At 44.0% G+C, this 27,609-nt stretch overlaps 1 protein-coding gene across 2 annotated transcripts in view; it reads right to left on the bottom strand.

Annotated features, from left to right (window-relative positions):
- The window catches only part of CBL (Cbl proto-oncogene), a 99,003-nt gene that overhangs the window by 14,851 nt on the left and 56,543 nt on the right, over positions 1-27,609 (bottom strand). Inside the window, exons 3-12 of one of the 2 annotated variants that reach the window (XM_040977118.1) lie at positions 25,756-25,902; positions 22,653-22,809; positions 21,807-21,928; positions 21,369-21,506; positions 16,970-17,057; positions 16,558-16,689; positions 16,145-16,348; positions 15,537-15,587; positions 2,102-2,233; positions 1,636-2,013 (exon numbers count right to left, since the gene is read on the bottom strand). In XM_040977118.1, coding sequence (XP_040833052.1) covers positions 1,636-2,013; positions 2,102-2,233; positions 15,537-15,587; positions 16,145-16,348; positions 16,558-16,689; positions 16,970-17,057; positions 21,369-21,506; positions 21,807-21,928; positions 22,653-22,809; positions 25,756-25,902 — 1,549 coding nt within the window. The remainder of the gene's footprint in view (positions 1-1,635; positions 2,014-2,101; positions 2,234-15,536; positions 15,588-16,144; positions 16,349-16,557; positions 16,690-16,969; positions 17,058-21,368; positions 21,507-21,806; positions 21,929-22,652; positions 22,810-25,755; positions 25,903-27,609) is intronic. The other variant, XM_040977119.1, reaches the window with a different exon arrangement.

Genomic DNA, 27,609 nt, shown 5'->3' with positions numbered 1-27,609 from the left:
AGGGCAAACTCTCCTTCAAGTGTTGAACTCAACTGCAAAAAATGCAGTTAGGGAGACAGATCTACAAAGGCAGGGGAACAAGCTTTCTGGTTTAGCTATCTACACAAATACTACTTCTAGTCTACCGAAAAGCTCACTCAAATGCAGTTAGGGAGACAGATCTACAAAGGCAGGGGAACAAGCTTTCTGGTTTAGCTATCTACACAAATACTACTTCTAGTCTACCGAAAAGCTCCAAATGGCCACTCTCCACTGATGCCACCACAAAGCCACAGGTGAGCCACTCTCACTAAGCAGACTGCCTGTCACACAACTGCCACTTAGCTGTTACCTTCTCCCTTCTGTGTAACCAAGACATACACACTCCTGTGAGCACCTTGGCATGCCATAGCACCTTCCCACCCACTGCCTTCTCGGCTTCCAACCTTCCACTGGCCAATTCCTCCATCAATGGCTCCTTTCTAATTTATCACAGCCCTGGGTAACCAGGTTCTGCACCTCAGCGTGTGTCTGATTTCTCACCTTATGTTCCACCTGCTCCTTAGTCTGTTGCCATGCTCCCTAGGGTTCTACACACCCACTGCCCTCTTGCTTAGTTACAGCACTGACACCAACCCCCCAGATGCTCCTTAAATGGACTCCCCCAGACTCCATCTGTTTTGATTCTGGATCGTCTTCAAGGATTAGCACAGCCCACCTCCTTTATCACCTCAGACCTTGGCTCAGAAACACATGCATGTCTGTGTGCTCCTCACCCCAACCCCAGCTCTCCCCACAACATCCCCCTTTTGAGATATGTTCCTGCATGATACTCATCATTGTGGAAAGGCTACAGTTTTTTCTATCATCTGTTTTCTTCCCACTAGAATACAAATGTGAAGAAGGTAAGACTTTTTGGTGAATGTGCAAATGAACCAATAAAAGAATATTCCTCTCCCATTTCCTAAGCTCCAGATTCCTTGCAAGCTTAGAGGAAACACCACTATCCTGTCTCTTAACCTACTTGCCTACTACAACCACATTAATCTCTTTTGGTCATCATTTTCTTCATTCCCAATGAAGTAATTTCAAATTCTTTTGGGAAGGAGTAGTCAAGGTGTCCTAATATAGCTCCCTTCTGATTCTTTCTCCTTTTCTGCTCACAATATTTCTGCTCTACTCAAATGAACTTATTCATCACTCCACAGTACCCCTTATGCATCTCTGTTGGGATTCTGATCTATTTTAAGGGCAATCACTGAATCCATTTTCCAAAGACTTCAGCTTTAGATGCTGCTCTCCATAAATCCTTCACAATTGCTCAGTCTGGAAGTAATCTCTCTTTTCTAAACATCCGTATTACTCACAGCATTTATAAGACATCTAGAAGCTGCCTTATCCGCTCCACTAACACGCACACTTCTGGAGGACAGGGATCACGTTCCACACGGGTCTTCAAAAAGTCCATGGAAAATGTGCTTTATGAAAATACTACAAGTGAATTTCTACACTCTTTCTACACTGAAAACAAACACTTTTTTCTTCTTAGCTTTCATTTTCATCCTCATATTATCTATGGAGTCTATGCAAAATCCAGCACATAAAATGCCACGCAAACATATTCCCTTAACAGGTTAAAAAGTTTCAAAGACTCACCATGGAAACATCCAGACTGAATGTGCTTCCAAGCCTGGAAACATCTGCCCTGGGCTCCATTTGTGAGGGCAATGAAAATGGGAGTGAGTGCCGGTTAGTTAATTCTCTGCCTGTCCAGGGGTCACTGGGGCTTGGGGCAGCCACTGGTACTTTGGGAATTGGCCGGGACAGCCAAGAGTCCCCAGGGCGGCTAGAGGGGACAGGGGGCAATTTGTCCCTGGATGGACAATCACTGGGGGTACAGGGCAGGGGGCGTCTCTGAGGCCGGGTTTCTGCTGCCCCTGAGTATGGCCGGTCTGGAGGCGGTGGTGGTGGAAGATCTCGAAGCGTGGGAGGTATTGGCAGTGGTTTGTCCTTGTGCAGGGAGGCAGAGGCAGTCTGTGGAAGCACAGAGCAAGGCAATCAATCAAACCCGCTTAATGCACAATGAAGCATCAGCAAACTGCAGAAAGTGGTAATGCTTTACCTTCGAAGTGGTTCCAAGGCCAGAAGTACTTGAAGGAACAGATACTCGCGGATGCAGAAGATCAAGTCGTGGTGGCACCGGGGGAAGGGAAGCCTGTGGGGCCATGGAGAACGGAGAAGGAGGTCGCTCCACCTGTAACACAGAATATTTTACCAAGTTATTCTGGTTGGGGGAACTGGGTAATTTAACTCCTCCCAAAGCTGCAGATATGAATACTGAATGCATCTACCAACAGACCAGACAGGCCTACGGTGTCACAACCTCTGTTTCTTTGTTTTTCTTTTTCCTCTTTCTCTCTTTCTCTCTCTTTTTTTTTAATTGGAAAGTCAGATATACAGAGAGGAAAAGAGACAGAGAAGATCTTCCATCCGATGATTCACTCCCCAAGCGAGCACAATGGCCAGTGCTATGCCGATCTGGAGCCAGGATCCAGGAACAACTTCTAGGTCTCTCACATGGGTGCAGGGTCCCAAGGCCTTGGGCCTTCCTCGACTGCTTTCCCAGGTCACAAGCAGGGAGCTGGATGGGAAGTGGAGCTGCCAGGATTAGAACTGGCACCCATATAGGATCCTGGCGCAGTTAAGGCGAGGACTTTAGCCACTAGACCACGCCACTGGGCCCTGTTTTTCTTTTGTTAAAACAGATGTATTTATTTTTATTTGGAAGGCAGATTTTAAAGAGGAAGAGAGAAAGAGAAATAAAGCTCTTCCACCTTCTGGCTCACTCCCTAAATGGCTGCAACACCTGAAGCTGAGCTGATGTGAAACCAAGAGCCAGGAGTTTCTTCTGGGTCTCCCACATGGGTGCAGGGGCCCAAGGACTTAGGCCATCTTCAGCTCTGTTCCCAAGCCACAGGCAAAGAGCTCGATCAGAAGTGTAGCAATTGAGACATGAAGTAGAACCCATATGGCATGATGGTGCTAGCTTATGGTACTACCGCACCGCACCGTACTGACCCCAGGAAACTTTATTAAAAGCTTAGAAACTTGCAGATTCTAGCACTTTCTGCACTACTTCGTGCCACCTTAAGAGGGCACTCTCAATCATAGAAATACCATACAGACAGCAAGCTACAGGCAAATCCATCTAGAAATGGCAATGCTACAAAAAACTTCCTAGCTTATAATTTTCTGAAGTACCAGAGTTTTTTACTCCTCATTTTCATTTGAAGAAAATAAAATCTTTGAAAAATTAAAAACAGAACCCATTTAAACAGTATGGGACAGATATTAGCCCTTGAACGAACCATTTGGGAAAATGTTAAAGCGGAAGAATTAGAGATCAAAGACAGTAACTTTATTGTGTTTGACAAAAAGAAAAAGCTATAGATTTGTAAGGGCAAAATTATCAACAAAATTGCAGCAATTAATCTTGACTCCTTCTACAGTCATAAATTAGTTTAGTTTGGTGATTAAAAGGGACTGCTATTTTTTTTTTTTTTTGTCAATTTATGGTCCAAAAAAGGAGGTATAAAACTGTGAAAATAATACAGGTACAATTATTTATATTTCCTTGCTGTATCAGAGTGAGGAGCGGTGGAAAGCTTGTGGAAAGAAGCTGACCAGAGAAGGAAGGGCAGGAACTTATTGGGGATGCTACCTGGCACATGCAGGTCCCCGACAAGCAGCAGCACAAATGGGCACAGGCAAACATGGATCATACGCGCTACTGCAACACAACAGAAACATGACCATCCCCATCCTGGGTCTTGTCATCAGAGATGGCTGCTAATGAGAGAAGAGAAAGCCTCCGGTGCAGAGATCTGCTCTGACTTGTGCTTAAGAAACGGGGTACTGCAGCCAAGCACCAAGGAGCAACAGAGACAACACTTCACAGCTAGCATCAAGGACTGAGAAAGTCACATTATTAGTGACTTCACCATCAAGCTCTTGCCAGCGATCCTCTTGACCACTTCTTACCTCAAAAGTGCCCTTTGCTTACCACAGTTGATGCTGTCATCCTACACACTTGTTAATGCAAAACACACCAGGGGCCCAGTGCAATGGCTCATCTGGCTAATCCTCTACCTCTAAGCACTGGCATCCCATATGGGTGCCAGTTTATGTCCTTGCTGCACCACTTCCTATCCAGCTCCCTGCTTATGACTTGGAAAAGCACTAGAGGACAGCCCAAAGCCTTGACACCCTGCAACCTGTGTGGGAGACCTGGAAGAAACTCTTGGCTCCTGGCTTTGGATCAGCTCAGCTCTGGCCTTCTCTCTGTAGATATGCCTTTCAATACAAAATAAACAACTTTTTTTTAAAAAAAAAAGATTTATTTTTACTGCAAAATCAGATATACAGACAGGAGCAGAGAGAGAAAGATCTTTCGTCCATTCATTCACTCCCCAAGCGACCACAATGGCCAGTGCTGTGCCAATTCGAAGCCAGGAGCCAGGAACTTCTTCCAGGTCTCCCACACAGGTGCAGGGTCCCAAGGCTTTGGGCTGTCCTCAAGTGCTTTCCCAGGCCACAAGCAGGGAGCTGGATGGGAAGTGGGGCTGCTGGGATTAGAACCGGCACCCATATGGGATCCTGGCGCATGCAAGGCGAGGACTTTAGGTGCTAGACCACACTGGGCCCATAAATAACTCTTACACATGCACACACACAAATTCCCACCAGTTTGTCAGACCATCAGACCTCTTTTGGCTTACAAATCACTCCAGTCTGATCTCCCCCATCAACAGGATTTCCCACAAGTCCCCAACAGGTGTCACTGCAGTTCTGATCACCCTGCCTTTTATTCAAGAAGGTTCTCTGCCTCTCCTTTTTTGTAATTCTGTAGTGCAGAGGGTTAATTACTCATATTCCTCATTTCATGGGTCTATATCATAACTGGCCCCTTTAATATTCTTCTGATTCCAACATGTAGTAACTCTAGAGAAATGGAAAAAAAAATCCCACAAATGAAAAGCAAGCAAGCTAAGAAACAATAGAACAGCATTTTAAGACCTGGGAGGATGCAAATTATCCACATAAGAAGGTTCATTGTCTATTCAGGCCAAGGAAGGAAAGAAAAAACAAAAACAAAAACAACTCATAACCAATTAACCAAAACATCCTTCCATTTTTCAGAAAATTAAGGTTATAGGAAGTACTCTACTCCTTAGCAAAATTACATGGAAGCTAACAATCAGTGAAGCCTTAACAAACTAGAACTGAGTTGAATTTTTCACCTGGACCTCTACAACTACAATGCAAACCGAAGGGTTGAATAAAAGCAATTAAAAAAAGATTTATTTATTTTTGTTGGGGAGGAAGATATACAGAGAGAGAGACACACACAGAAAAAGAGATCTTCCTTCCACTGGCTCACCCCCGAAGTGGCCAATGGCCGAAACTGAGCCTATCTGAAGCCAAGAGCTAGGAACTTCTTCTGGGTTCCCCACATGAGTGTAGGGGCCCAAGGATTTCAGCTGTGCTCTACTGTTTTCCCAGACCACAAACAGGGAGCTGAAAGGGCAGTGACAGGAGCAGCCAGGAAAAGAACTGGCACCCTTACGGGAATCCCAGCTGACACAAGGTGAAGATTTAGTCACTAGGCCTTTCTCCATCCTTGGGTACTGGGATAGCTGGGAGGCTGGATACGGCCTATCCCCTTATTTCTTCCTCCCCTCCAGAAATGCTTGGAACAATGATCATACCCCCTTCTCCCTAACCCTAGATCCTTCTCACACTGACTAGTCATGTAAACATCATCTAAAATAAAAATAATAAAGGTTTCAAAAAATTCACCAGAAGGTTATCAGATGCTACACTAGCGACGAGCTAATAAAGAAAGACAAAGACCTGGGAGCCAAGAACCTGGCAACTCTACCAGGTATAGGGGCAGTGAGATCCACAGGAGAGCGATGGGGACCTCAGGGACGGACCAGGAGCAGTTCAGAGAAGGGCTAAAACAGGATTCCAATGTGTCGTGCAGTATGCACTATCTCAGGACTATCTTATATTACACATATTAATTCTGAATGACTGAGACATGTTTCAGAGCATAGTATAACTGCCAAGTGACAAACACAAACTGAAAACTGAGCAACTAACAGCAACTGGAAAGGTGTTACAGTACAGCAAGTTAATAATTGTTCAGAATATCTGTTTTTCACACACCTCCCACCCCAACCCCACCCCAGGCAACTCTGCTTTCAGTATAGCTTCTAAACTAGCTTCCTGCTAATGAGTGTGGGAAACAGCAGGTGCCTGAGTTCTTGCTATCTACATAGGAGACCCACATGGAACTTCTGATTCTTGGCATTTGTGAAAAGAACCAGAAGATGGAGGCGCCTGCTCGCTCTCTTGTTTCTTTCTCTTCGCTCTGGTATTCTATCATTCAAATCAGAAAACAAACCTTAAAAAGAAATTGGGGGTTGGCTGTTGGCAGGTCCCAGGCCAGGTTGGACTCCATGCCCAGAGCCCTGATTCCAGCTGTCCCCAGGCCTGCCTGATCTCCAGAGGTTATTCCCTTCCTGGTGAGTACACTGAGAGGGGAATTCCGGAGAACAAGGTGGGCCCAGCCCCACCCGCCGCCAACAACCCCAAGCTCTGGAGCTCTGGGGTCTTGCGAGTATGAATTGCTGCCTAGGTACCTTCATGTTGAGCCCACTGTGCTTTTGGGTTGCAAATCAATCCTGAAGACTCCCAACAACAGAGTAACTTTTCCTTTGAAGGTATGCAAGGGTAATGAGACCTGGTGGTTTGGACCAGATGATCTTTATGGGTCAGATTGCTATACCAGCCTCCTTTGAGTCCTGTATAGAATCTGTTATCACTGAACAATGCTGACCACCACACACCAGTCCATGCAAAAGCTAAGGCTGGTGGCTTGTCTAGCAGGGCCAAGATCCTAGTACCTGACATAGTGATGGATCAGAAGATGGGTCACATTAGGCAGGGCCATGACATTAGCCAGCACACAGCAGAACCTTATCCGGGGGCAGATTCTGTGGAGGATGTGTGGGCCAAACCCTGTAGAAATACTAGTCCCATTGGTTAGCTCAAGAGTTGGGGTGGTAATGGTCTAAGTTAGATGTGACCAAGGAGCCTGCCATCACTCACGGGTAAAGGCACCAACAAGTCTGGACTGGTCAAGGCAGCAGCATCTGAATGTGCATCCTACGTAGGGTGTGGGGTGGGCTGGGCTGCAATGTTCACCAGCTCATACAAGGCCAAATGGAAGGCCAGACTATTGCCGGACACTGGCCTAACACCCACTAGCATGTATGAGAACTGGGTCTGGGAGTGGGTCAAGTAGAGGAACTTGGGAAACTCCCCTGTTGGGTCATACCTCCCCTGCTAGTCCAGGCCTGGGGGTCAGACAAGCTGGGCAAAGTAGCTCCAATGGCTGGCTAGTGTGTGGGTTGGTAATGAAATCAGAATGGAGCACAGATCATGCCAAGCTAGGCTCTTACACCTATTGGTCTGCGTGAACCACAGATGCCAGATCACAGCATCTAAGGCAAAGACCAAGACAGATGAGAGGCTATGCCAAGCTGGGTCAGAGCAACCACTGGCATGCGCGTGATTTATGGCTGGGAACAGGCCCAGCTGGAAAGCTAAGGGGACACCCCAGCTGGGTTGGGGTTCCCACTGAAGAGTGCAGGGGCTGGAATGGGGGGCTGTGTTCTGATCTGTGTATGGCTGCAGTCTCCCTTGGCACAAGTGTGGACTGGGACTGAACGCATCAAGCCAGGCTAGACTCCAGCAACATCTGGTGCTCTGGAGGGACAGGGTAGATACAAGACGAACTAGGCTAGGTCTCGGCCCTTACTGAGCCATGTGTAAGCTGTATTTGGGTATGGATGAGCCTTGACTGGGCTGAAACATTCAACAGTCAGAACCAGATTGGGTTGAAGGGCAGTCAGGAAAGGCCACTGCTCCTGCTAGGACAGGAGGTGGACTGATTAGGACTGGCTCATGGACCCACCGATATGCACAAGATCTGGCATTGGGAGAGATTCTGATGGAGGAGCCTGAGCAACTCCTCTGGCAGGACACAGTCCCTACAGGTGAGTGCAAGAAGCAGGATAAGGAACAGTCCAGACCAGGCCAGGGAAAGGTACCCACCTGCATACATTTGGCATAGGTCAGGGCTGGACCAAGCTGAACCAGTTCACATCACCTGCTTACAAATCCAAGCACCAGAACAGTGTGGGTTGGACCAGGTATGGTCACAACACATAGCAGTATACATTACAGCTGGGATGGGGTACATGTTGGGGTGGGCTAGACTGTAACCCTCACCAGTTGGAATTGGGGGTGGGTCGGGTCGGGCCAGGCTACAGCACCCACTAGCAAATGTTGAGGTGAGACGGACCATGCCAAACTGGGCCGCAATGTCCAACTAGTAGAAACCAGGGAGGGAGGGAGTAAAGCTGGTAGGGGGAATGTGGAGGGCCCCCCTGCTGAAACACTTCACCCACTGGAGAGTATGAGTTGGGATGGGGGCAGACCATATCGGGCAGAGCAACAACAGCTGTGCGTCTCATGTGAGCCACATCAGGAAGAGCGAAGCTTGGTTGATTGTCCCTACTGGTGCAAACATAAAGCAGACTGGGTAAGGGTTGGCTGGGCTTTGCCACAGCATAACCAGATGTACATGGATGATATGGCGGTCCATCGGAACCTGCAGAGGATACCTGGCACCACAACAAAGGACAGAACAAATCAATCAACTACCCCAGCCATATGTTGGCAGTGAAAAACTAGGCAAACAGAGACTCTAAGGTGGACTATGTCAATCAGTGGATTCTGCAGCGGCTTCATCGTACTTGGAATGGTGAGACTGGCAGCAATTCATAACTATTGAACTATCAAAACCACTTGAGCAAGACCCTTTGAGCATGGCCCACATCAGGGACCTGGGATGAGTGGGAGGCTGTGTGGGCTTCTCCCTTTATCTCCCCCTTTACCCCAGATACAGAAAAAAATGTGGAAATACTAGTCTTACCCGCTTTTGTGTAATCCTTGCCCCTTTGTGTCCCAATTAACTATGTAAAGATTGTCAAAAATAAAGAAAAAAAAAGATAAAAAGAAAATGGGGGGCTGCACTGTGGCATAGGTTAATCCTCTGCCTGTAACACTGGCACTGGCATTCTACATGAATACCAGTTCAAATTCTAATGGCTCCATTTCCAACCAGCTCTCTGCTAATAGCTGGGAAAGCAGTAGGGGATGGCCCAAGTGCTTGGGAAGCTCTCTCTGTCTTTCCTTCTCTCTGTAATCCGCTTTTTGATAAATAAATAAATAAATATTTTAAACATTATAAATAAATATTTATTTATTTACTTACATCTCAAAATGGCTGCAGCCTAGCTGATCAGGAGCCAGGAGCTCCTCCAAATCTCTCGTGTGGGCAGGGTCCCAAGGCTTTGGGCCATCCTCTACGGTTTTCCCATGCCACAAGCAAGGAGCTGGATGGGAAATGACGCCGCTGGTGCATGAACCAGTGCCCATATGGGATACTGCTGCTGATTGGAGATGGAAGATTAGCCAGATAAGCTAATGTTCCAGCCCAAATAAATATTTTTTAAAAAATGAAATTATGGTATTGATGTCATGACATCGTGGATTGTGCTACAGCCTGCAATGGTGGCATCCTACACTGGTGAACCAGTTTGAGTCTGGGCAGTTCCACCAGTGCCATTAACACATCTAGGAAAGCAACAGAAGATGCTGTAAGTGCTTGGGCCCCTTCCACACATGTGGGGGACTAGAGTGGAATTCAGATTTCTCACTTCCACCTGGCACGGTCATCCACTGTTGGAACCATTTGAAGAGTGAACTAGCAGATGGAGGATCTCTCTGCTACTACACTTCAAATAAATAAGTAAATATTCAAAAAAAAAAAAAAAAAACTATCCCAGGAAAAGCAGAGAGCTGCAAAAGATGCAAAAGTTAATTCTAGGGCCCGGCAGAATGGCCTAGTCTAAGTCCTCGCCTTGACCACGCTGGGATCCCAAAAGGATGCTGGTTCTAATCCCAGCAGCTCCACTTCCCATCCAGCTCCCTGCTTGTGGCCTGGGAAAGCAGTCGAGGATGGCCCAAAGCTTTGGGACCCTGCACTTGTGTGGGAGACCTGGCTCCTGGCTTCGGATTGGCATAGCACTGGCCGTTGAGGTCACTTGGGGAGTGAATCATCAGATGGAAGATCTTCTTCTCTGTCTCTCCTGCTCTCTGTATATCTGACTTTGTAATAAAAATAAAATAAATCTTATAAAAAAAAGTTAATTTTAGTGTATTAACTGGCACAGTAGGCAACAAAATAAAAGTAAGCACTGGAGACTGATTTAGCAAGAAACATCCTACTACCAAGGGAGGCTGTGAGACAGGAAGGGAAAATGAGACATAAATCCTCCATAATAGTTTGGTGGTGAACAGATAGCTAATCAAGAGAAAGCAGTGTAAGCATATAGTTAGAAACATGAGGCGGCAAACAGTTCAAGAACTAAAAAATCTGAATGAGTATACAGAGAAGCTGGTGGCACGGAGACAGGACATCAGTGTTTATAAGCATTTTAGATTTTTTAAAAAAGCTATGTGCATTTATCATTTGGATATTTTAATTTTTTTCATATTTTTGAGATAACATATTATTTGTATTTATTCAAATCCCAACTGCTCTACTTGCTAATGAACTGGAGAAGTAGAAGATGGCCTAGGTGCGTGGGCCCCTGACACCCACATAAGAGAATTGGATGGCATTCCTGGCTGCTACCCTCAGCCTTGTACAACCCTGGCTGTTGTGGCCATTTGGGAAGTGAACCAGTGGAAGGAAGCCTGCTCACTTGCTCATTTGCTCACTCTCTCTTCCACTCTGACTCTGCTTTTCAAGTCAACAACTTTTTTTAAAAGATTTATTTATCTATCTCAAAAGTAGAGTTACACAGAGTAAGGGGGAAAGAGAGAGAGAGATCTCTTACCCACTGGTTCACTTTTCAAATAACCACAATGGCCAGAACTAGGCCAGTCTGAGCCAGCATCCTCTTCCAGGTCTCTCACATGATGCAGGAGCCCAAGCAGTTGGGCTATCCTCTGATGTTTTCCCAGGCCCGCTAACAAGGAGCTGGGTCAATGGTGGAACAGCCAGGAGTGAACTGGTTCTTATATAGGATGCTGGCCCCAAAGCTGTTATGCCACAGTGCTAGCCCCAGTGCATATACTCTTACCCAGCAATTCCACTGCTAAAAACGTACCCTATTAACCCCATGACACTCTGGCAAAAAGTATGCCAATATGCATAAGCCTGTTAAGGAGACATTAGAACAATGATGGAACAGTCTTCTGATAATATACATATACAGAGCTAATTTTTCTCTTATTAATTTCTACACAGTTAGGGGAAGATGTTCATTTTCTTCTTTGTTCTACAGCCCAGGTCATTTACAGATTACATAGCCAACAATTTACAATACTCATTGTCTGCTCTATGTTAAAAAGTAGTTTTCCTACAGTGATATTCTCTTCCCAAATAAAATTACTAGCTCTTGAAAGTTGTCACAGATTTCATGTAGCACACAACACTGAACAACTGAGTGACTTATACAAATAACAAATGCTTTGCAAAATCAGTAGAGGCTCAATGTAAAATATTCAAGAATTGTATTCCACAAAGTTAAAGTCTTCTGAATTTCCACCCTCAGAAGTAGAGTAATTTAGAGTACATCCACCTAATGTTGTCCCCTATGTTTATGCTTTTAACGTATCTTAACGAAGAAACAGAAATCCATATTCCATCTGCTGATCTCCAAAATGGCTTCAATACCCGGGGCCAAGACAGGTGCGAGGAGCTTCGTCTTGGTCTCCCATGTAGATGGTAAGAGTCAAAGGATGTGGACACATTTTTTTTCAAACTTTGTTTTTTATTGGAAAGTCACATATACAGATAGGAGAGTCAGAAAGATCTTCCATGTACTGGTTCACTCCCCAAGGGAGCACACAGCTAAAACTGAGCTGATCCAAAGCTGGGAGCTAGGAACTTCCATCCACATGGGTGCAGGGTCCCAAGGCTTTGGGCCATCCTCTATTGCTTTCCCAGGACACAAGCAGGGAACTGGATGAGAAGTGTAACAGTGAGGACTATAGCCACTAGGCTACTGCACCGGACCCTGATGTGGGCTACCTTTTGCTCCCCTCCCAGGTGCATTAGCAGAGAGACAGATTAAAAGTAGAGCAGAGGGGGCTTGAACCAATGCCTATATGGGATGCTGATGGTGCAGGCAGCAGTTAACCTGTTGTGCTATAATGTGAGCCCAAGCAAGACTCACTATAGAGCATTCCACAATTTGGACTGTAGCAGGCTGAAAAGATGGCACAATGGTCCCTCAGTAGCAGTCACAACCCCACCTCAAAATCTGAATATGTAACCCTTCTTGGCAGAAGGAACCTTGCTTTATTATAAAAGGCCTGAATCCTAACAGGGGCTGGGAAGAGACACTTTGGCATTTTCATCTGGGCCCAATCTAATCACAAGTCTTTAAAAGGAGAGAAACTCACAAATGGATGGAGAATAGGGGAAAGGAGTCCAGAAGTCTGACACATGGCTGCCCCTAACAGCTGGGATCAGCCAGCAGCTGAGGACCAGCAGGCAGCAGTATCATGTTTTACTGACAGACAGGTGCACTAGTTCTCATTTTTTATTGCAAATCCTGCTGCAAGGACAGCTGCATCTACATCCTTCTGTGCTTGAGTATGTTCTTAGGATAAATCCCTAGAAATGGATTTTCTAGTTCATAGAAAACATAGATTCTGTCCTCCGAAAAGATAGAACTAACATGTAAACTGAAAAATGCTCACTATATTGCCTATCTTTAAAAATATAATGAAAAAGCAGTACTTTAATTTCAAATAAACATATATAAATAATCATCACCTTGTTATCTCACTTGCTCTGCTTCCTTAATAACCCTGGAGTTATCAATACCTTTTAAAAAGTGAAGATGGGGCTAGGCACAATAACTTAGTGGCTACATCCTCGCCTTGCATCCACCGGGGTCCTATCATATAGATGCCAATTCGTGTCCCAGCTGCTCCACTTCCCATCAAACTCCCTGCTGAAGGCCTGGAAAAGCAGTAGAGGATGGCACAAGTCCTTGGGCCACTGCACTCAAATGGAAAACACAGAAGAGGCTCTAGGCTCCTGGATTCTGGCTTTGGATCAGCTCCGCTCTAGCTGTTGAGGCCATTTGGGGAGGCAAACAGAGGATGGGTGATCTTTCTTCGTGTTTCTCCATCTTTTTGTAAATCTGACTTTCTAATAAAAATAATAAATCTTTTTTTTTAAGTGAAGACAGTAAGCTACATAAGAATATAGAACTTTTGCAGTGGGGCAGCACTGTGGCACAGAGGGTAGAACCACAGCTGCATCCTATATAGTCACTGACTCAAGTCCCAGCTGCTCCACTTTCCACTCAGCTCCCTGTTAACAACCTGGGTGAGTGGCAGAAGATGGCCAAGTGCTTAAGCTTCTGAATCCTTGTGGGAGACTCAGAAGAAGCACAGCTCCAGCTACAGATGCAAGATTTCTTTCTCTGTAATCCTCCTTCAAATAAGTAAGTAATTATTTTTTTAAACTATACTTCCAGTGGTCAAATGAACCTCTTAAAATATTGACACAAAGAAGTGGTTATGAGAGGCTAAGATTAACTATCCTCAACTATAAAGCACAAAGAAGTATCATTCAAACAAGACACATTTCCTCAACAACTCATTACTGATCTGGCACTGATAAGTTTCACTGTGAAGTTTTTTTGGTAATAAATACTGGAAGTAATTACCCTGCGTTTATGGTTCTTATCTTCCAGGAACTTGTAACAGGAGAAGTTCTAATATTTTTAATGAATGCTCCAAGGTGCCATAAGTTCTACGACAGCTTCATAGGGCCCTAGAAACTCCTGCTGGGCCCAACTTTTGAGTACATAAATATGTGAAATGGAGATTGGGATGCAGCATATAGCCTGGGGAGGTTTCCTAGGAGATGAAGCTAAAATTACACAGAAGCCACCAAGACCGGAAGAGATTTTAAGTGGATTAGCCTGGCTGGACCACAGAACACAAAGTGGAGAAGAGTAGCAGGCCAAGTGTCTGGAAAGGGGGAGGGATTCAACTCCAAAGTTATCAGTGTGTGTAAGGCAAAGGAGAAAGAAGTGACAATGACCCTGCGAATCAGAATACTTGATGATGAGAGCCTGAACTAGGGACTGGATCCAATCATTTATGAGAGAAAAATAATTCTTTCAGGTGCGCCAGTCAGTACAGCAGTTCAAGCTGCTGCTTGGGACACCAGTAATCTCATAGTCAGAACGCTTGAGATCAAGTTCCACTTCTGCTTCTGATCCAGCTTCCTCCCAATGTTCTGAGCGGCAGATGATGGATGGCCCAAGTACTTGGGGCCCTGCAAACCAAGGGGGAAGCCAGGATGGATTTCCTGGTTCCTGGCATCAGCCAGATCCAGCTCCAGGTGTTGGGAGCTTTGGGAAGTAAACTAGAGATTAAAGATTTTGTCATTCTTTCAAATTAATAATAAAATTTTTAAATATTTTAAATATTAGGGCCCAGCGTTGTGGCCTAATGGCTAAAGTCCTCGCCTTGAATGCCCGGGATCCCATATGGGCACCGGTTTTAATCCCAGCAGCTCCACTTTCCATCCAGCTCCCTGCTTGTGGCCTGGGAAAGCAGTTGAGAACGGCCCAAAGCCTTGGAACCCTGCATCAATGTGGGAGACCTGGAAGACGTTCCTAGCTCTTTGCTTCAGATCAGCACAGCACTGGCCTTTGCACTCACTTGGGGAGTGAATCATCGGATGGAAGTTCTTCCTCTCTGTCTCTCCTCCTCTCTGTATATCTTTGCAATGAAAATAAAATAAATCTTTAAAAAAATATTTTAAATACGTTTACTCATCACCTACTATATGCCTCACAGATGCTGAGATGAAAGCTTTATATCAAGAAAATGCACATCATGAATTCATAACATTCTAAACCAGAAAATCTGTGGTAAGTTACTACATTTTGTTTGCTCCCTATTCAACACAATCTTCAAGGACTGCCTGACTTCAGAGATTCAATGAATCACTACCACACAACATGGCCGAGTTCCCCTACAACTTTTCACGTCTGTATCATCCCTATCTTTACTAGGACCTTCACAGTAGAGGCTGCCTACCTTGCAGCACTTAGTTCCCCTTTATTTGATGATTTGATGATAGTGCCTCCTTCTCTCCCACAACTGATTTCTATCGCCAGGACTCCACGAGGAAAAAAAAGAAGAAAGTATCCCTAATCACAGTAGCAGAAGAAGCTCTAATTCCATTATTGTACCCCCCTCACCCCCATTTACATGAAACTATGCAAGTAGAAGCCCCATTCTGAGGACACAGACAGTAAGAATGTGGGCCTTACAGCTGGAATGCCAGGCCGCAGATCCTGATTCAACTCACTCACTGTGTGATCTTCAGCAAACTCCTTAACCTCTCTGTGCCTTGGTTTCTTCATCTGTTAAAATGAAGATAATAGCACCAACTCAAAGGTTTGTTGTAAGGACTGTGGATTACAACAGCTGCTCTGTGGGGCTGATGCTGTGTCGCAGTGTATTAAGCACTACTTGTGATGCTGCTGTCTCCTATCAGAACACCACAGCTCAAGTTCTAGAAGCTCTGCTCTGATCCAGCTCCGCATTAATGTGGTTGAGAAAGCAGTGAAAGATGGCTCAAATATCTGGGCCCCTGCCATCCATGTAGGAGATTTGGATGGAGTTCTGAGGTCCTAGTTTTGGCCTGGCTTATCTCTAGCTATTGAGGAATTTGGGGAGTGAATCACTAGATGGAAGTCGACCTCTTTCTCTCCCTCCCCCCACTTCTGTCACTCAACCTTTCAAATTAATTAGCCATCCAAATTAAGATTCAATCCAACCAGTCATACCAACATTTAACATAATCATTCAGCTCCATCACCTCCAGCTGTCATCACCCTATTAGTTTAGATACCAAGAGTCTAGGACTCTAGAGTACAGCTCATCACGGATTTGCCAACCTCCTAAACTGTAATCTTACCTTGGCACCAGCCAACTCCTTCATCATGAAGAGGGAATCATCAGCTCGTTCATCATCATCATCATCGTAATTTGGGGAGGGAGCTCCTTCTGCTCCTTGCCTCAACAGGCTGCCACTTCCTCTGGGATCAAATGGATCCACCACAATAGGCTCAGTACCTTTGATTTCACATCTGCAGAAAGGACAACCCTGACCTTCAGATTCCTACAAAAGAAACAGAACATGGGAACAGATTCATCAGAGTACTTCAAATACTTGCCCTTTAGAAAATACATTTCTCAGAAATAAAACAGAAATTCTAAACACTTAAGCTTACCTCTGGATCAGGTCACCCTTTGTATCTGAAAAGGATATAGAAACACCCAACTCTTCAGAGACTACTAAGTGAGAAAACGCATGGCTTGGATCCATACCTGCCAGGATGTAAGACAGGACGTGCACATGAGGTGTCCGCAGGGCTCAATCTTTACATCCTTATCATTTTCAGCACAAATTTTACACAGCTGGAACGTGGAGCCCATCTCACAGTATAATTCGTATTGTTCCTTTGATCAAAAGGGATTAAGAGATCATCTGTTGAATGAATGACTGCAACTGTACTAACACCAGGAAAAGCAAACACTGTTACCTCCTCCTAGTTAAACATAATCATCTAGTCCAGTTTTATGATAAGCTGCATGATTTAAAGAGAAACCACAGACACAATTCTACTCATCTAGCTAATGGCTTCAAATTAAAGTCTTCTAGCCAACTATAAAATCGGTTCTCTAACATATACAAAAGCCTGGTTCCAGTGATACGAATACACTGTGAAATTCAACTGACCTGGGTGACTTTGATGTGGTCCTGGGGAGTTGGCTCACACAAGCCTGTTAAGTCAGGATTCTGATTTCGTCCATCAGGAAATAAATAGCTGTTAAAAAAGGTAACCAACCCTGGAGTTTTACTGACATCAATGTTTCAATACTTATAAACAGAGACAAATAATATCTAGGATTTCCCCTTTTCAGAACAACTTCATGTAAGTGTAAGAAAAATCTTGTTAATATTTCAAAAATAAATAAATGAACAACCCAGAACAGTGTCAGGAAGACATTCTACAAACACTGATATTCCCTCTCTAGGGACAATGCATGAGGATTTTTTTTAAAAAGATTTATTTTATTTTGATTGGAAAGTCAGATACACAGAGAGGAAGATCCGTCTGTTGGTTTACTTTCCAAGTAGCCACAATTGCTGGAGCTGAGCCAATCTGAAGCCAGAAGCTCAGCGCCTCTTCTGGATCTCCCAAGTGGATGCAGGGTCCCAAGGCTTTGGACCATTCTCTATTACTTTCCCATGCCACACAAGCAAGGAGCTGGATGGGAAGTGGAGCAGCCGGGACTTGAACCAGCACCCATTTGGGATCTCGGCATGTGCAAGGCAAGGACTTTAGCCAACAGGCTACTGTGCCAGACCCAACGATATTTTAATCAAGGGTCAGCAAGTTTTTCCCATAAAAGGCTAGATTAGAGGGTAAACAGTTTAAGACTTCAGGTCTTGTAGTTTGTATCACAGTCTTCTCGAGTTACTGTTTTTTAAATAATACTTTAAAAAGAAACATTTCTCTTGGCTTGTAGGCTGAATGAAAACAGTACATGAGCCAACTCCTTAAAATCAATGAATGACCACAAATAATAAGATACTTTCTAAAGGATCAATTTACTTATTCACTGATTCAAAAGGCATAGTGGCAGAGAGAGAAAGAGACAGAGATTCATCCATCTACTGGATCTCTACCCAAATGCTTATAAAGAGTAAGTCAAACATAAGAGTCAAAAACTCCATCTAGGTCTCCCATGTGGGTGCTGGGTGCCCAAGCACTCAGGTCATTTTCTGCTGCTTTCTCAGGTGCATTAGAAGGAAGCCGGACTAGAAGCAGAGCAGCTGGGACTCAAAGTAGCACTCTGGATATAGAATGTTGGTTTAATCTGTGCTATCAACGCCAGCCCCAAGGTATACATTTCTACTTTTAATTGCATGTTCTTTTGGTGGAAGAGCTGAGAAATCTTAGTTTACTGTGAAACAAACTAAGGACATCCATTTATATGTAATGTAACAGGAAGCAAATTAAGCCACCGAGATGCTCTACGAGGAGCACCTGGCATGAAATTGCTCTGACAATTGGGGAAACACCTCCTTGAGTGCCAGTGCTTCCGCAGAAGATGACCTAAAACGGGCAAATGAGCTTTCCCAAAACACAGGCTGGTTTTCTTGCATCTAGTCAATGGTTAGTACTTTTAGTGCTTACCAAACAATAGTTAGTTTGAATTCCTAAAGACTAGCAATGCAAATCATGAATGAGGCAGAATTCAGTAAAAACTACATTTGCAGTTTACAAAAGCTCAAGGCTTGGAAAAACACTGCTGAGGGCCCGGCGCAGTGGCGCAAGTGGTTAAAGGTCCTCGCCTTGCACGCCCCGGGATCCCATATGGGCGCCGGTTCTAATCCCGGCAGCCCCGCTTCCCTTCCAGCTCCCTGCCTGTGGCCTGGGAAAGCAGTCAAGGACGGCCCAAAGCTTTGGGAACCTGCACCCGCGTGGGAGACCCAGAAGACGCTCCTGGCTTCGGATCGGCATAGTATCGACCTGTTGCGCTCACTTGGGGAGTGAATCATCGGATGGAAGATCTTCCTCTCTGTCTCTCCTCTCTGTACATCCACCTTTCCAATAACAAAATAATAAAAATAAATCTTAAAAAAAAAAAAAAAAAGAAAGAAAAACACTGCTGAACCAAAATGCAGTCAGGAGGAAGACAATGAAGACCTCCACAGCCCGCTGCCATAGGAGCAGCTCATCTTTCTCAGGTGGGCTAACCATCTGCTGAAAGTTCTTGCTAGGTGGCTATTTTAATTTCATTATTACTTTCTTCTTTTTTTTTTTAAGTTTGGGTAATGGCCATCATTTTTTTTTTAAGATTTTATTTTTAGGGCCCGGCGCGGTGGCACAAGTGGTTAAGGTCCTCGCCTTGCACGCCCGGGATCCCATATGGGCGCCGGTTCTATCCTGGCAGCCCGCTTCCCATCCAGCTCCCTGCCTGTGGCCCGGGAAAGCAGTCGAGGACGGCCCAAAGCTTTGGGACCCTGCACCCGCTTGGGAGACCTGGAAGAGTCTCCTGGCTTCGGATTGGCATAGTATCGGCCATTGCGCTCACTTGGGGAGTGAATCATCGGACGGAAGATTTTCCTCTCTGTCTCTCCTCTCTGTATATCCACCTTTCCAATAAAAAAATAATAAAAATCAATCTTTAAAAAAAAAGATTTTATTTTTATTACAAAGTCAGATATACAGAGAGAAGAAATAGATTCACTCCCCAAGTGACCACAAGGTCAGAGCTGAGCCAATCTGAAGCCAGGAGCCAGGAACTTCTTCCAGGTCTCCCACACAAGTGCAGAATCCCAAAGCTTTGGGCCATCCTTGACTGCTTTCCCAGGCCACAAGCAGGGAGCTGGATGGGAAGCAGGGCTGCCGGGATTAGAACCGGCGCCCATACGGATCTCGGCTCATTCAAGGCAAGGACTTTAGGTGCTAGGCCACACGCCAGGTCCCATTATTACTTTCTTTATGTATCCATTTGAAAAGCAGAGTGAAAGAGAGGGAGAGAGAGGATCTTTCATAGCCTCATTAACTTTTCAAATGTCCGTAACAGCTAGAGCAAGGACACCAAAGCCAGGAGTCAGAACTCCAGCTCTCCCACAAGGGGGACAGAGATGCAAGTACTTGGATCATCATCTGCTGCCTCCCAACTGCATCAGCAGTGAACTGGAGCGAAGCGGAGGGAGGGCTCGATCCCACGTACCTTGATATGGCACGTAGGCATCCCAAGAGGTGGCTTAGCCCTACGTACCATAATATGCACCCCATGATACATTTTAAATTTAATATTAAAAAATATAAACTTGAGTATAATACTTGGGAAAGGAAAAACAAAATTTATTCATGATAATGACTGAAACAATAGAGGGAAAAAAACTTGACTCAAATAGAATTCCTAACAAAAAATCCAGAAGGCCTGGGGCCAATGCTGTAGCACAGTATCCCACTCAGGCACCTGTTTGAGTGTTGGCTATGTCATTTCCAGTTCAGTTCCCTGCTAACACACCTGGAAAGTAGTGAATGGCCCAAATCCTTGGGCCCCTGCCTCTGCATGGCAGATCTGGAAGAAGCTTTGGGCTCCTGGCTTCAGTCTGGCCCAGTCCTAGCCATTGCAGCTATTTGGGGAGTGAAACAGTGGACAGAAGGTCTCACTCTTAGGATCTCACTCACTCTCTGCAACTCTGTCTTTCAAATAAACAAGACAGGGCCCAGTGCCATAGCATAGTGGTTAAGGTCCTTGCCTTGCTCGCACCAGGATCCCATATGGTCGCCAGTTCTGGTCCTGGCAACCCTGCTTCCCATCCAGCTCCCTGCTTGTGACTTGGGAAAGCAGTTGAGGACAGCCCCACCTCCCCCAAAAAAACTTGGGACCCTGCACCCACGTGGGTGACCCAAAGGAACTCTTGGCTCCTAGCTTTGGATCGGCGTGGCACCAGGCCGTTGCAGTCACTTGGGGAGTGAATCATCGGATGGAGGATCTTCCTCTCTGTCTCTCCTCCTTTCTGTTTATCCGCCTTTCCAATAATAATAATAAATCTTGAAAAAAAAAAAACAAATAAATGAGACAATATTTAAAAGAAAACAAACAAACCCTCAAAAATCCTGTAAAGTCTCAAGGTCAATTAATATCGCCTATTAATACATTTCATCAATGTTAACCTGTAGGAAAAAAACCTGAAAAGTAGTAATGATGAAATTTTTAAAAAAGACTTAAATCTTTTGAAAGAGTTACAGAGAGAGATGGCAAGAGAGAAAGAGAAATCTTCCATCTGCTGGGTTTACTCTCCAGATGGCTCTAATGGCCAGGAGTGGGCTAAGCCTAAGCCAGGATGTTAGAGCTTCTTTTGGGTCTCCTGTGTGGGTGCAAGGGTTCAAGCACAAGGGTCACCTGCTGCTGCCTTTCTCAGGCCATTAGCAAGGAGCTTGGTCAGAAGTGGAGCAGCCAGGACATGAACTAGTACTTAAATGAAACGCTGGCACTGCAGGTGGCAGCTTTACCCACTACTGCCACAATGCTGATCCCAGCAATGGTGCGTTTTACGGTCTCTGCATTCCCCAGCCTCTTGTAGATAACAAGCAGAGGGTACTTACAAGCCTTCCCTGAAGCCATCAATCAGCGCTTGAAAGAGAGGTTTATTGTGAGGGATTGTCTGCAGAATATTCCCATCGGCAGTGACATACCCAATAGCCCACTGACCCAGACGAGTGCAGCTCAGCCGGAAGATGTAACTGAAAACACAGACACCGGCAGTTTTAATATGCATGGTGCTATTAGGCCCGAAGACAAGACAGAGACAGAAAATCAAAGGGACCATCAAGAGTGGCTTCTTCACATAAACCTAATTAGTAAGTGGCTGGAAGGCATTTATCAAATCATAGGATTTGAGTTAGTCAATTCTTCTGATGAACAGACATCACTCCTATATTGTAGAATCTTGGTCACTGGAGAACACTGGGAAAAGCTCACGTTTCTTTCACTCATATAAACAAAATGTAAAAGAATAAACCACTTTGCTTCATGGCACTGACCTGCCAGGTTTGTGAATGAACTTCTGGAGTCGTGCTTTCACTTCATCGTATGTTAGAAAGGCCATGTAACCGGGGTGCGTTACAGCAAGGCTGTTCCAGTTCCTGAGCAGAGAGGACCAGGGCTGGAAAGAAGAAAGACATCACAGACCATGGGGCTCGAGACACAGCCAGCTTCAGCATAGCTGAACACCACACACAGACCCCCCAATCTCCAATATAGGCTCCATTGACTGTCACAGGTTCTCACGTACACTGTCACTCTGAGAGAAGACATACATGTTTGGGAGATAAAAACACCAAGAAGCCAAGAAGAGAAGTAAATGTTTATAGGAACAACTTAACACAGAATGAAAGTCCAGAAATCATAATGCAGCTTTAACCAATAGCAGCAAGGCTACTCAACAAGCAAAAACCAGAATAGGGCTGGGCTCCAAATAGACATTGTGCAAATTGGACTGTTCACAATGGAACACAATGACTTCGAGAGAAAGAAATGAGTTCTTTCTGATACAACTCAATAGCAACCAGTCAAGAATTTTAACATAACAGAGAAAAAAATTAGTATATATAAATGTCCAGTAGCAGAAAATGGTAACTACTTCAACAATAATTAAAATAAAGCACAAGAAAATGCAGTAACAAAAGAAGATTAACAGGGAAGAAAGTGGATTACATGTTATTACTTACTATTTATTACAAGATACTTCCAGTCTTTTTTTTTTTTTGCTTATGGTTTCTAACGAGAATTAAAATGCTTTTAATAATTGATTCTTTCCAATTTTTAAAAATGTTTTCTTTTTAGAAAAGCAGCAGAAACCTGTTTGAGTCAACTTTTAAGCATCCTACCTGAAAGAGTCGTGTAAAGATGTCAAACTCAAACACTGAAATGTAATCATTGCAGGTCAAGTCAATGGTGGATTTGAGAGCCATGGCTTCCAGCCCAGAACTGATGGGATGCACTTCATGGAGTGCCTGTCGAAAACTCTTCCAAGGAACTATGGTCCTGGGGTGGGAGAGATCAGGTGAGACAGTGGTCACTCCAGGTACTAGGCAAACCTTGGAAAAGACAGAGTCACACCACACTCAAAGATCAACTGCAAGTGTCCAACAGAAGCTTGGGTGTGCTGTGGACTGGGAATGGGATGTGTTTCTTAGCCTTCCAGTAAGTAAGTTAATAACCAAGAAGTCTTTTCCCACTGTCCTTCGGCAGTATGATACAAATTAACCTCTTGCTCACCTTTATTCAGAACTTCTCTTTTTTTTTTTTTTTTTTTAAGAAAAGGACAGATATATAAATTATCCCTTTTATACAATCACTTTACTCTGTGGCCAGACCTTCACTACCTAAAAATTCTATCTAAACTGACTTTGTAAAAGCAGACATTCTGTGTTCTTCAGGGAACACACACTGACAGTGTTAGGAGGAAAAGGCTCAAGTTATTCGAGTTCTGAGAAAAATGAAGAAATTACTTAATCTAAGAGCAATCAGCCCCAGATAAGACCAGCAAGAGACAAAGGATTTCTGTTTCTGATCTGTAAAATAAAATAGATGCAATTTCCCTGCCTTTGGAAAGTTCATGTATTCACCTGCCTGAAAACAGAGTAAATGAAAATCTTTTTTAATATAGTTATTACATTGAAAGAGTAGATTTAAGCTTATTTGCATTCTTTTTGACTTTCATAACCGCTGGTTTACATTTTACATATAAAGCATGATGTTTTAGGAGTCAGCGATGTGATGCTGCAGAATGAACCATCGCTTGCAATGCCAGCATCCCACAGTGAATCAGCGGATGAAGATCTCTCCCTCTGTCTGCGTCTCTTCCTCTTTCTCTGTAACTTTGCTTTTTCAAATAAGCAAATATTTATTTTAAAAAGAGCCAGAACCTTGACTGATCACAGAATATGCCCACACTACCCTGTGCCAGGGAACAGAAAGCAGTGAGGAGCCCTATTCACAGCCACCAACCTGGCCACACTGTGGGGCTGCTGGCTCCCACAGTGCTTCCAGGAACAAAACTGCTGCAACCACTCTGAGAGGCAATTATGACCTCTTACAGTTTTTTTAAGATTTATTTTTTGTTTTCATTTTTTAAAATTATTTTATGATACAGTTCCATAGGCTAAGATTTGTTTTTATTTGAAAGGACGAGAGACAAAGAAAGGGATCTAAGTGCTGGTTCACTCCTCAAATGGCCACAACAGTCTGTGGGCCAGCCTGAAGCCAAAAGCCAGGAGTTCTATCCAGGTCTCCTGCATGGTTAGCAGAGGCCTAAGTACTGGAACCACTGTCCACTGCTTTCCTAGGTGCATCAGCAGGAAGCTGGATGAAAAGCCAGGCAGCACGGACTTGAACCATCGTTCCAATATGAGATGTCAGTGTCACCACACAGCTTAACCTGCTAAGCCCCACACAGTGCTCTTTCAGCAGAGCAAAAAATCTCCACCACAACTTAGCAACTCCACCCCTGGAGACATTAAGTAAGAGAAACTCTTACTCAGAATGATGAGTGAGGCTTTACTTTCTGAGGCAATATTTGTAAGAGCAAATGGGCTAAAATGTCTCCTTTATAGTCTCCTTTAATAACAGAAAAGATGGGGTGAAGGAAGGAAGGGAGAAAGGGGAGCATACTCAAAAGGCATGGATTTCAACCAAATGTATAATTTTATTTCCTTAAAAAGCTGAGTAGGTGGTGGGAGACACTGTCAGCGAGGAGGCCACGGCAGCTATGCCGCAGCTTGGTGGTGTGCATGGTCTGCCCGGAGAAACCCAAGTGCCACTGCCTGACTGCTCTGTGCCCTAACAAACGCAACCCTGAAGCTCGTCCTGTTGAGAGGTAACAATCAGCTGTCACTGTTAAAACTGCGAAGCCGGTGGAAAACCAAGGTGATGACGACTCCATAGCTGATTTTCTAAATAGTGATGAAGAGGCAGTTTCTTTGCAGAATTTGAAGAATTTAGGGGGAAGCTGCTGCATTAAGAACCTTGTTGCTGAACCCACATCTGAGAGAGTCGATCGCCAACCCTGATCAGGGAACAACAAAACCAAGCTCATCAGAGACTACATGCATCTCTGTGTTCCCGATCTCATCGCCACAGCTCTGTCTACTTCTACTTAGTCGTTCTGATGTTCAGCAAAACCATGTGAGAATCCTGGATTCTGGTGATTAAAGTTCCTTTAATATACAAAAAAATAATAATAATAAAAAAATTTTTTAAAAAAAGAGACTACATGCAGGAGCCCCTGTTCGTGGAGTTTGCTGACTGCTGTTTGAGAACTATGGAATCGTCCCTCAGTGAGTCTTGGCGTGGATTTTTGTGCTGTGTGACTCCAAGGTGACGCTCAATTGTGAATATTTTTTCCAGACATATGATTTTTCTTTTTTTCTTTTTAAAATTTATCATACAATTCTGTATAGTCTGGGATTCCCTTCTCCCCATTTTCCAACCCCCTGATTAATTTTTCCCATAATGTCACACTCTTTGAAAGGAGTTACAATTCCATCAGTCTGCTATTTAAGTGTGCCCCGACAATACTGACAGACACTGTCAGACCGTCCAGCATCCCACTGTCTAGACATATCCAACACTTTCATTGGGAGTCCATCTTTCGTTTGGAAGCAGAGATGCATGCTGCATTGTCTTCGGTTTTTAACTTTAATATTTAGTAATATAGTTGTGGTAGACATCAGTGGTAGCATGGATCAAGTTTTATATCCACTGAGGTGAAAAAAACAACAGTTTTAAATAACATGAAGACAGGGTGGTTGTTTAAAAAAAAATTGAATATGGCCAAAAATCTCAGTATTTACCAAAGTGAGGAAGTGGATACACTCACTTTTCCCACAGCTGTCACAATTTTCATTCATTAATAAAACACAAAACACAAAAAATTCATGACACAAGTTTTACTATCACACAATACAAAATCATTCTTCTGAAACTTACTTTTCCCCAAACGCTTTTCTCCAAAACTCAGCTGCGTCTGCTTTTGTGATCCGGAACGTGTCCCCTTGAAAGAGCCCACTGGGGAAGATGCCTTTCAGCTCTGCTAGCATGTGACTGAAGATCAGCGACAGTTTGGTGAGGTTTCGCCTGCAAATCATCACAAGTGCAATAGTCACACACAAAAGTATCTTTATTGTAAAGGCAAGGCATTCACCACACAACGTGGCTAACTGATCACTAACTAGCTGTTCACTGCACTTTCCAGCCAGGATTACTTGGAGACATGCAGAACTAGGGAGGAAGAGAGGAAGAACGCCGTGCTGATGGCACCCTGTGATGCAGGCATCTCTGCTCTGCAGTGTATAAAACGCACCTGCAGAGTGCTGGAGACAGCCTCCTGCTCACCACTCAATTCAAACAGGGGTTACATAGGAAATTAAAAACCAGGTCACAGTTTAAAGCTTCGAATCTCAAGTTAGTAAAGGCCTAATAATCCTGAGCATAAACTAACATGAACATATTTCACATTTTTTAAAAAAAGACAAACAAGACCTCAACAAACAGCCAAGTGTATGAATTTGTGCACTGCTATAACCACTAAACCACAAGGGAAAGGAAATGTTAAAAGAGCAAAATATATTATTTCCTGCTTTGCATAAACTATTTCAGATTTTTTTTTAAAAAAACGTATTTACCATCATCTCACCCCAGTTAAAGGTAAATAAAAATTTTCATCATAAACCTACAAATCTCTTTACTGAAACACATCTTACAGATATTTACTAAAATTCCTCTTTCTTTACCAGATATATTAACAGCCAAACAACAAATTTCTAAGGGCATGTGCTTCCACTGCTTTTAACAGTTAACTTTTTGATTGAATAGCCTGTGTTTAATGGATGAGATTATAAAGATGCCACACAGGATACTGATGACACCTGTACACTGGGCTGTACTCTCTGATAAGATCGTCTGTGCTGTCTTCAATGCTATGCTACATAGAACAGGCTATAGGTACTGTACATCCTGTTCCACACCAAATCCGTTACAGACTAGATAACCTTACTTTCTTTTGCTCAATAATTTGCATTTATTTAAACAACTGTTGTCTCACAAATGGGCTACAAAACTTCAATCAAGTCATGATCAATCACTGATTGCCTAAAAATCTGAGGAAATACAGTTTTTTTTCCATGCTCTACTGCGGCATCAATATCAGTGAGTACTATCATCATGTAGTCATGATAAAATCCAGCACCAAGCCAGCTAAATCTGCTTAATTCTCTTACACAAATCCTAATAAAATCTTTCTCACTACCTTTTCAATAAATCAGCTTCAGGTTTTCTATATCTTTCTCTCATTTACAATTTGTTATATATTTTAAGCCAGCTACAAAAGTCATAGTTAACATTCTTTTAAAAAAAATTTCATTTTTGGGGAGGCCTGACACAATGGTTCAGTGACTAAAATCCCCATCCTGCAAGTGCTGGGATCCCAAATGGGTGCTAGTTCAAGTCTCAGGTGCTCTACTTCCTATTCAGCTCCCTGCTTGTGGCCTGGGAAAGTAATAGAGGATGGCTGAAAGCTTTGGAACCTTGTACCTGTGTGGGAAACTCAGAACAGAGAATGGCTAGGTACCCAGGCTCCTGCACCTTCATGAAGACCTGAAAGAAGATCCTGGGTTCAAATCGACTTGGCTGCAACAGCTGCAGCCCTCTGAGTAGTGAACTAGCAGATGGAAGGTCTCTTTCTCTTTGCTTTCTTTGTAACTCTACCTTTTCAATAAAAATAAATCTTTGGGCCAGGCACGATAGCCTAGCGGCTAAAGTCCTTGCCTTGCATGCACCAGGATC

Source organism: Ochotona curzoniae, unplaced genomic scaffold (assembly GCF_017591425.1).
Source record: "Ochotona curzoniae isolate NIBS_2020 unplaced genomic scaffold, NIBS_Ocur_1.0 contig_2723, whole genome shotgun sequence".
In the NCBI taxonomy this organism is placed as follows: Eukaryota; Metazoa; Chordata; class Mammalia; order Lagomorpha; family Ochotonidae; genus Ochotona; species Ochotona curzoniae.
The sequence above is the reverse complement of the archived record's forward strand: the minus strand, read 5'-3'. Positions and strand labels throughout refer to the sequence as shown.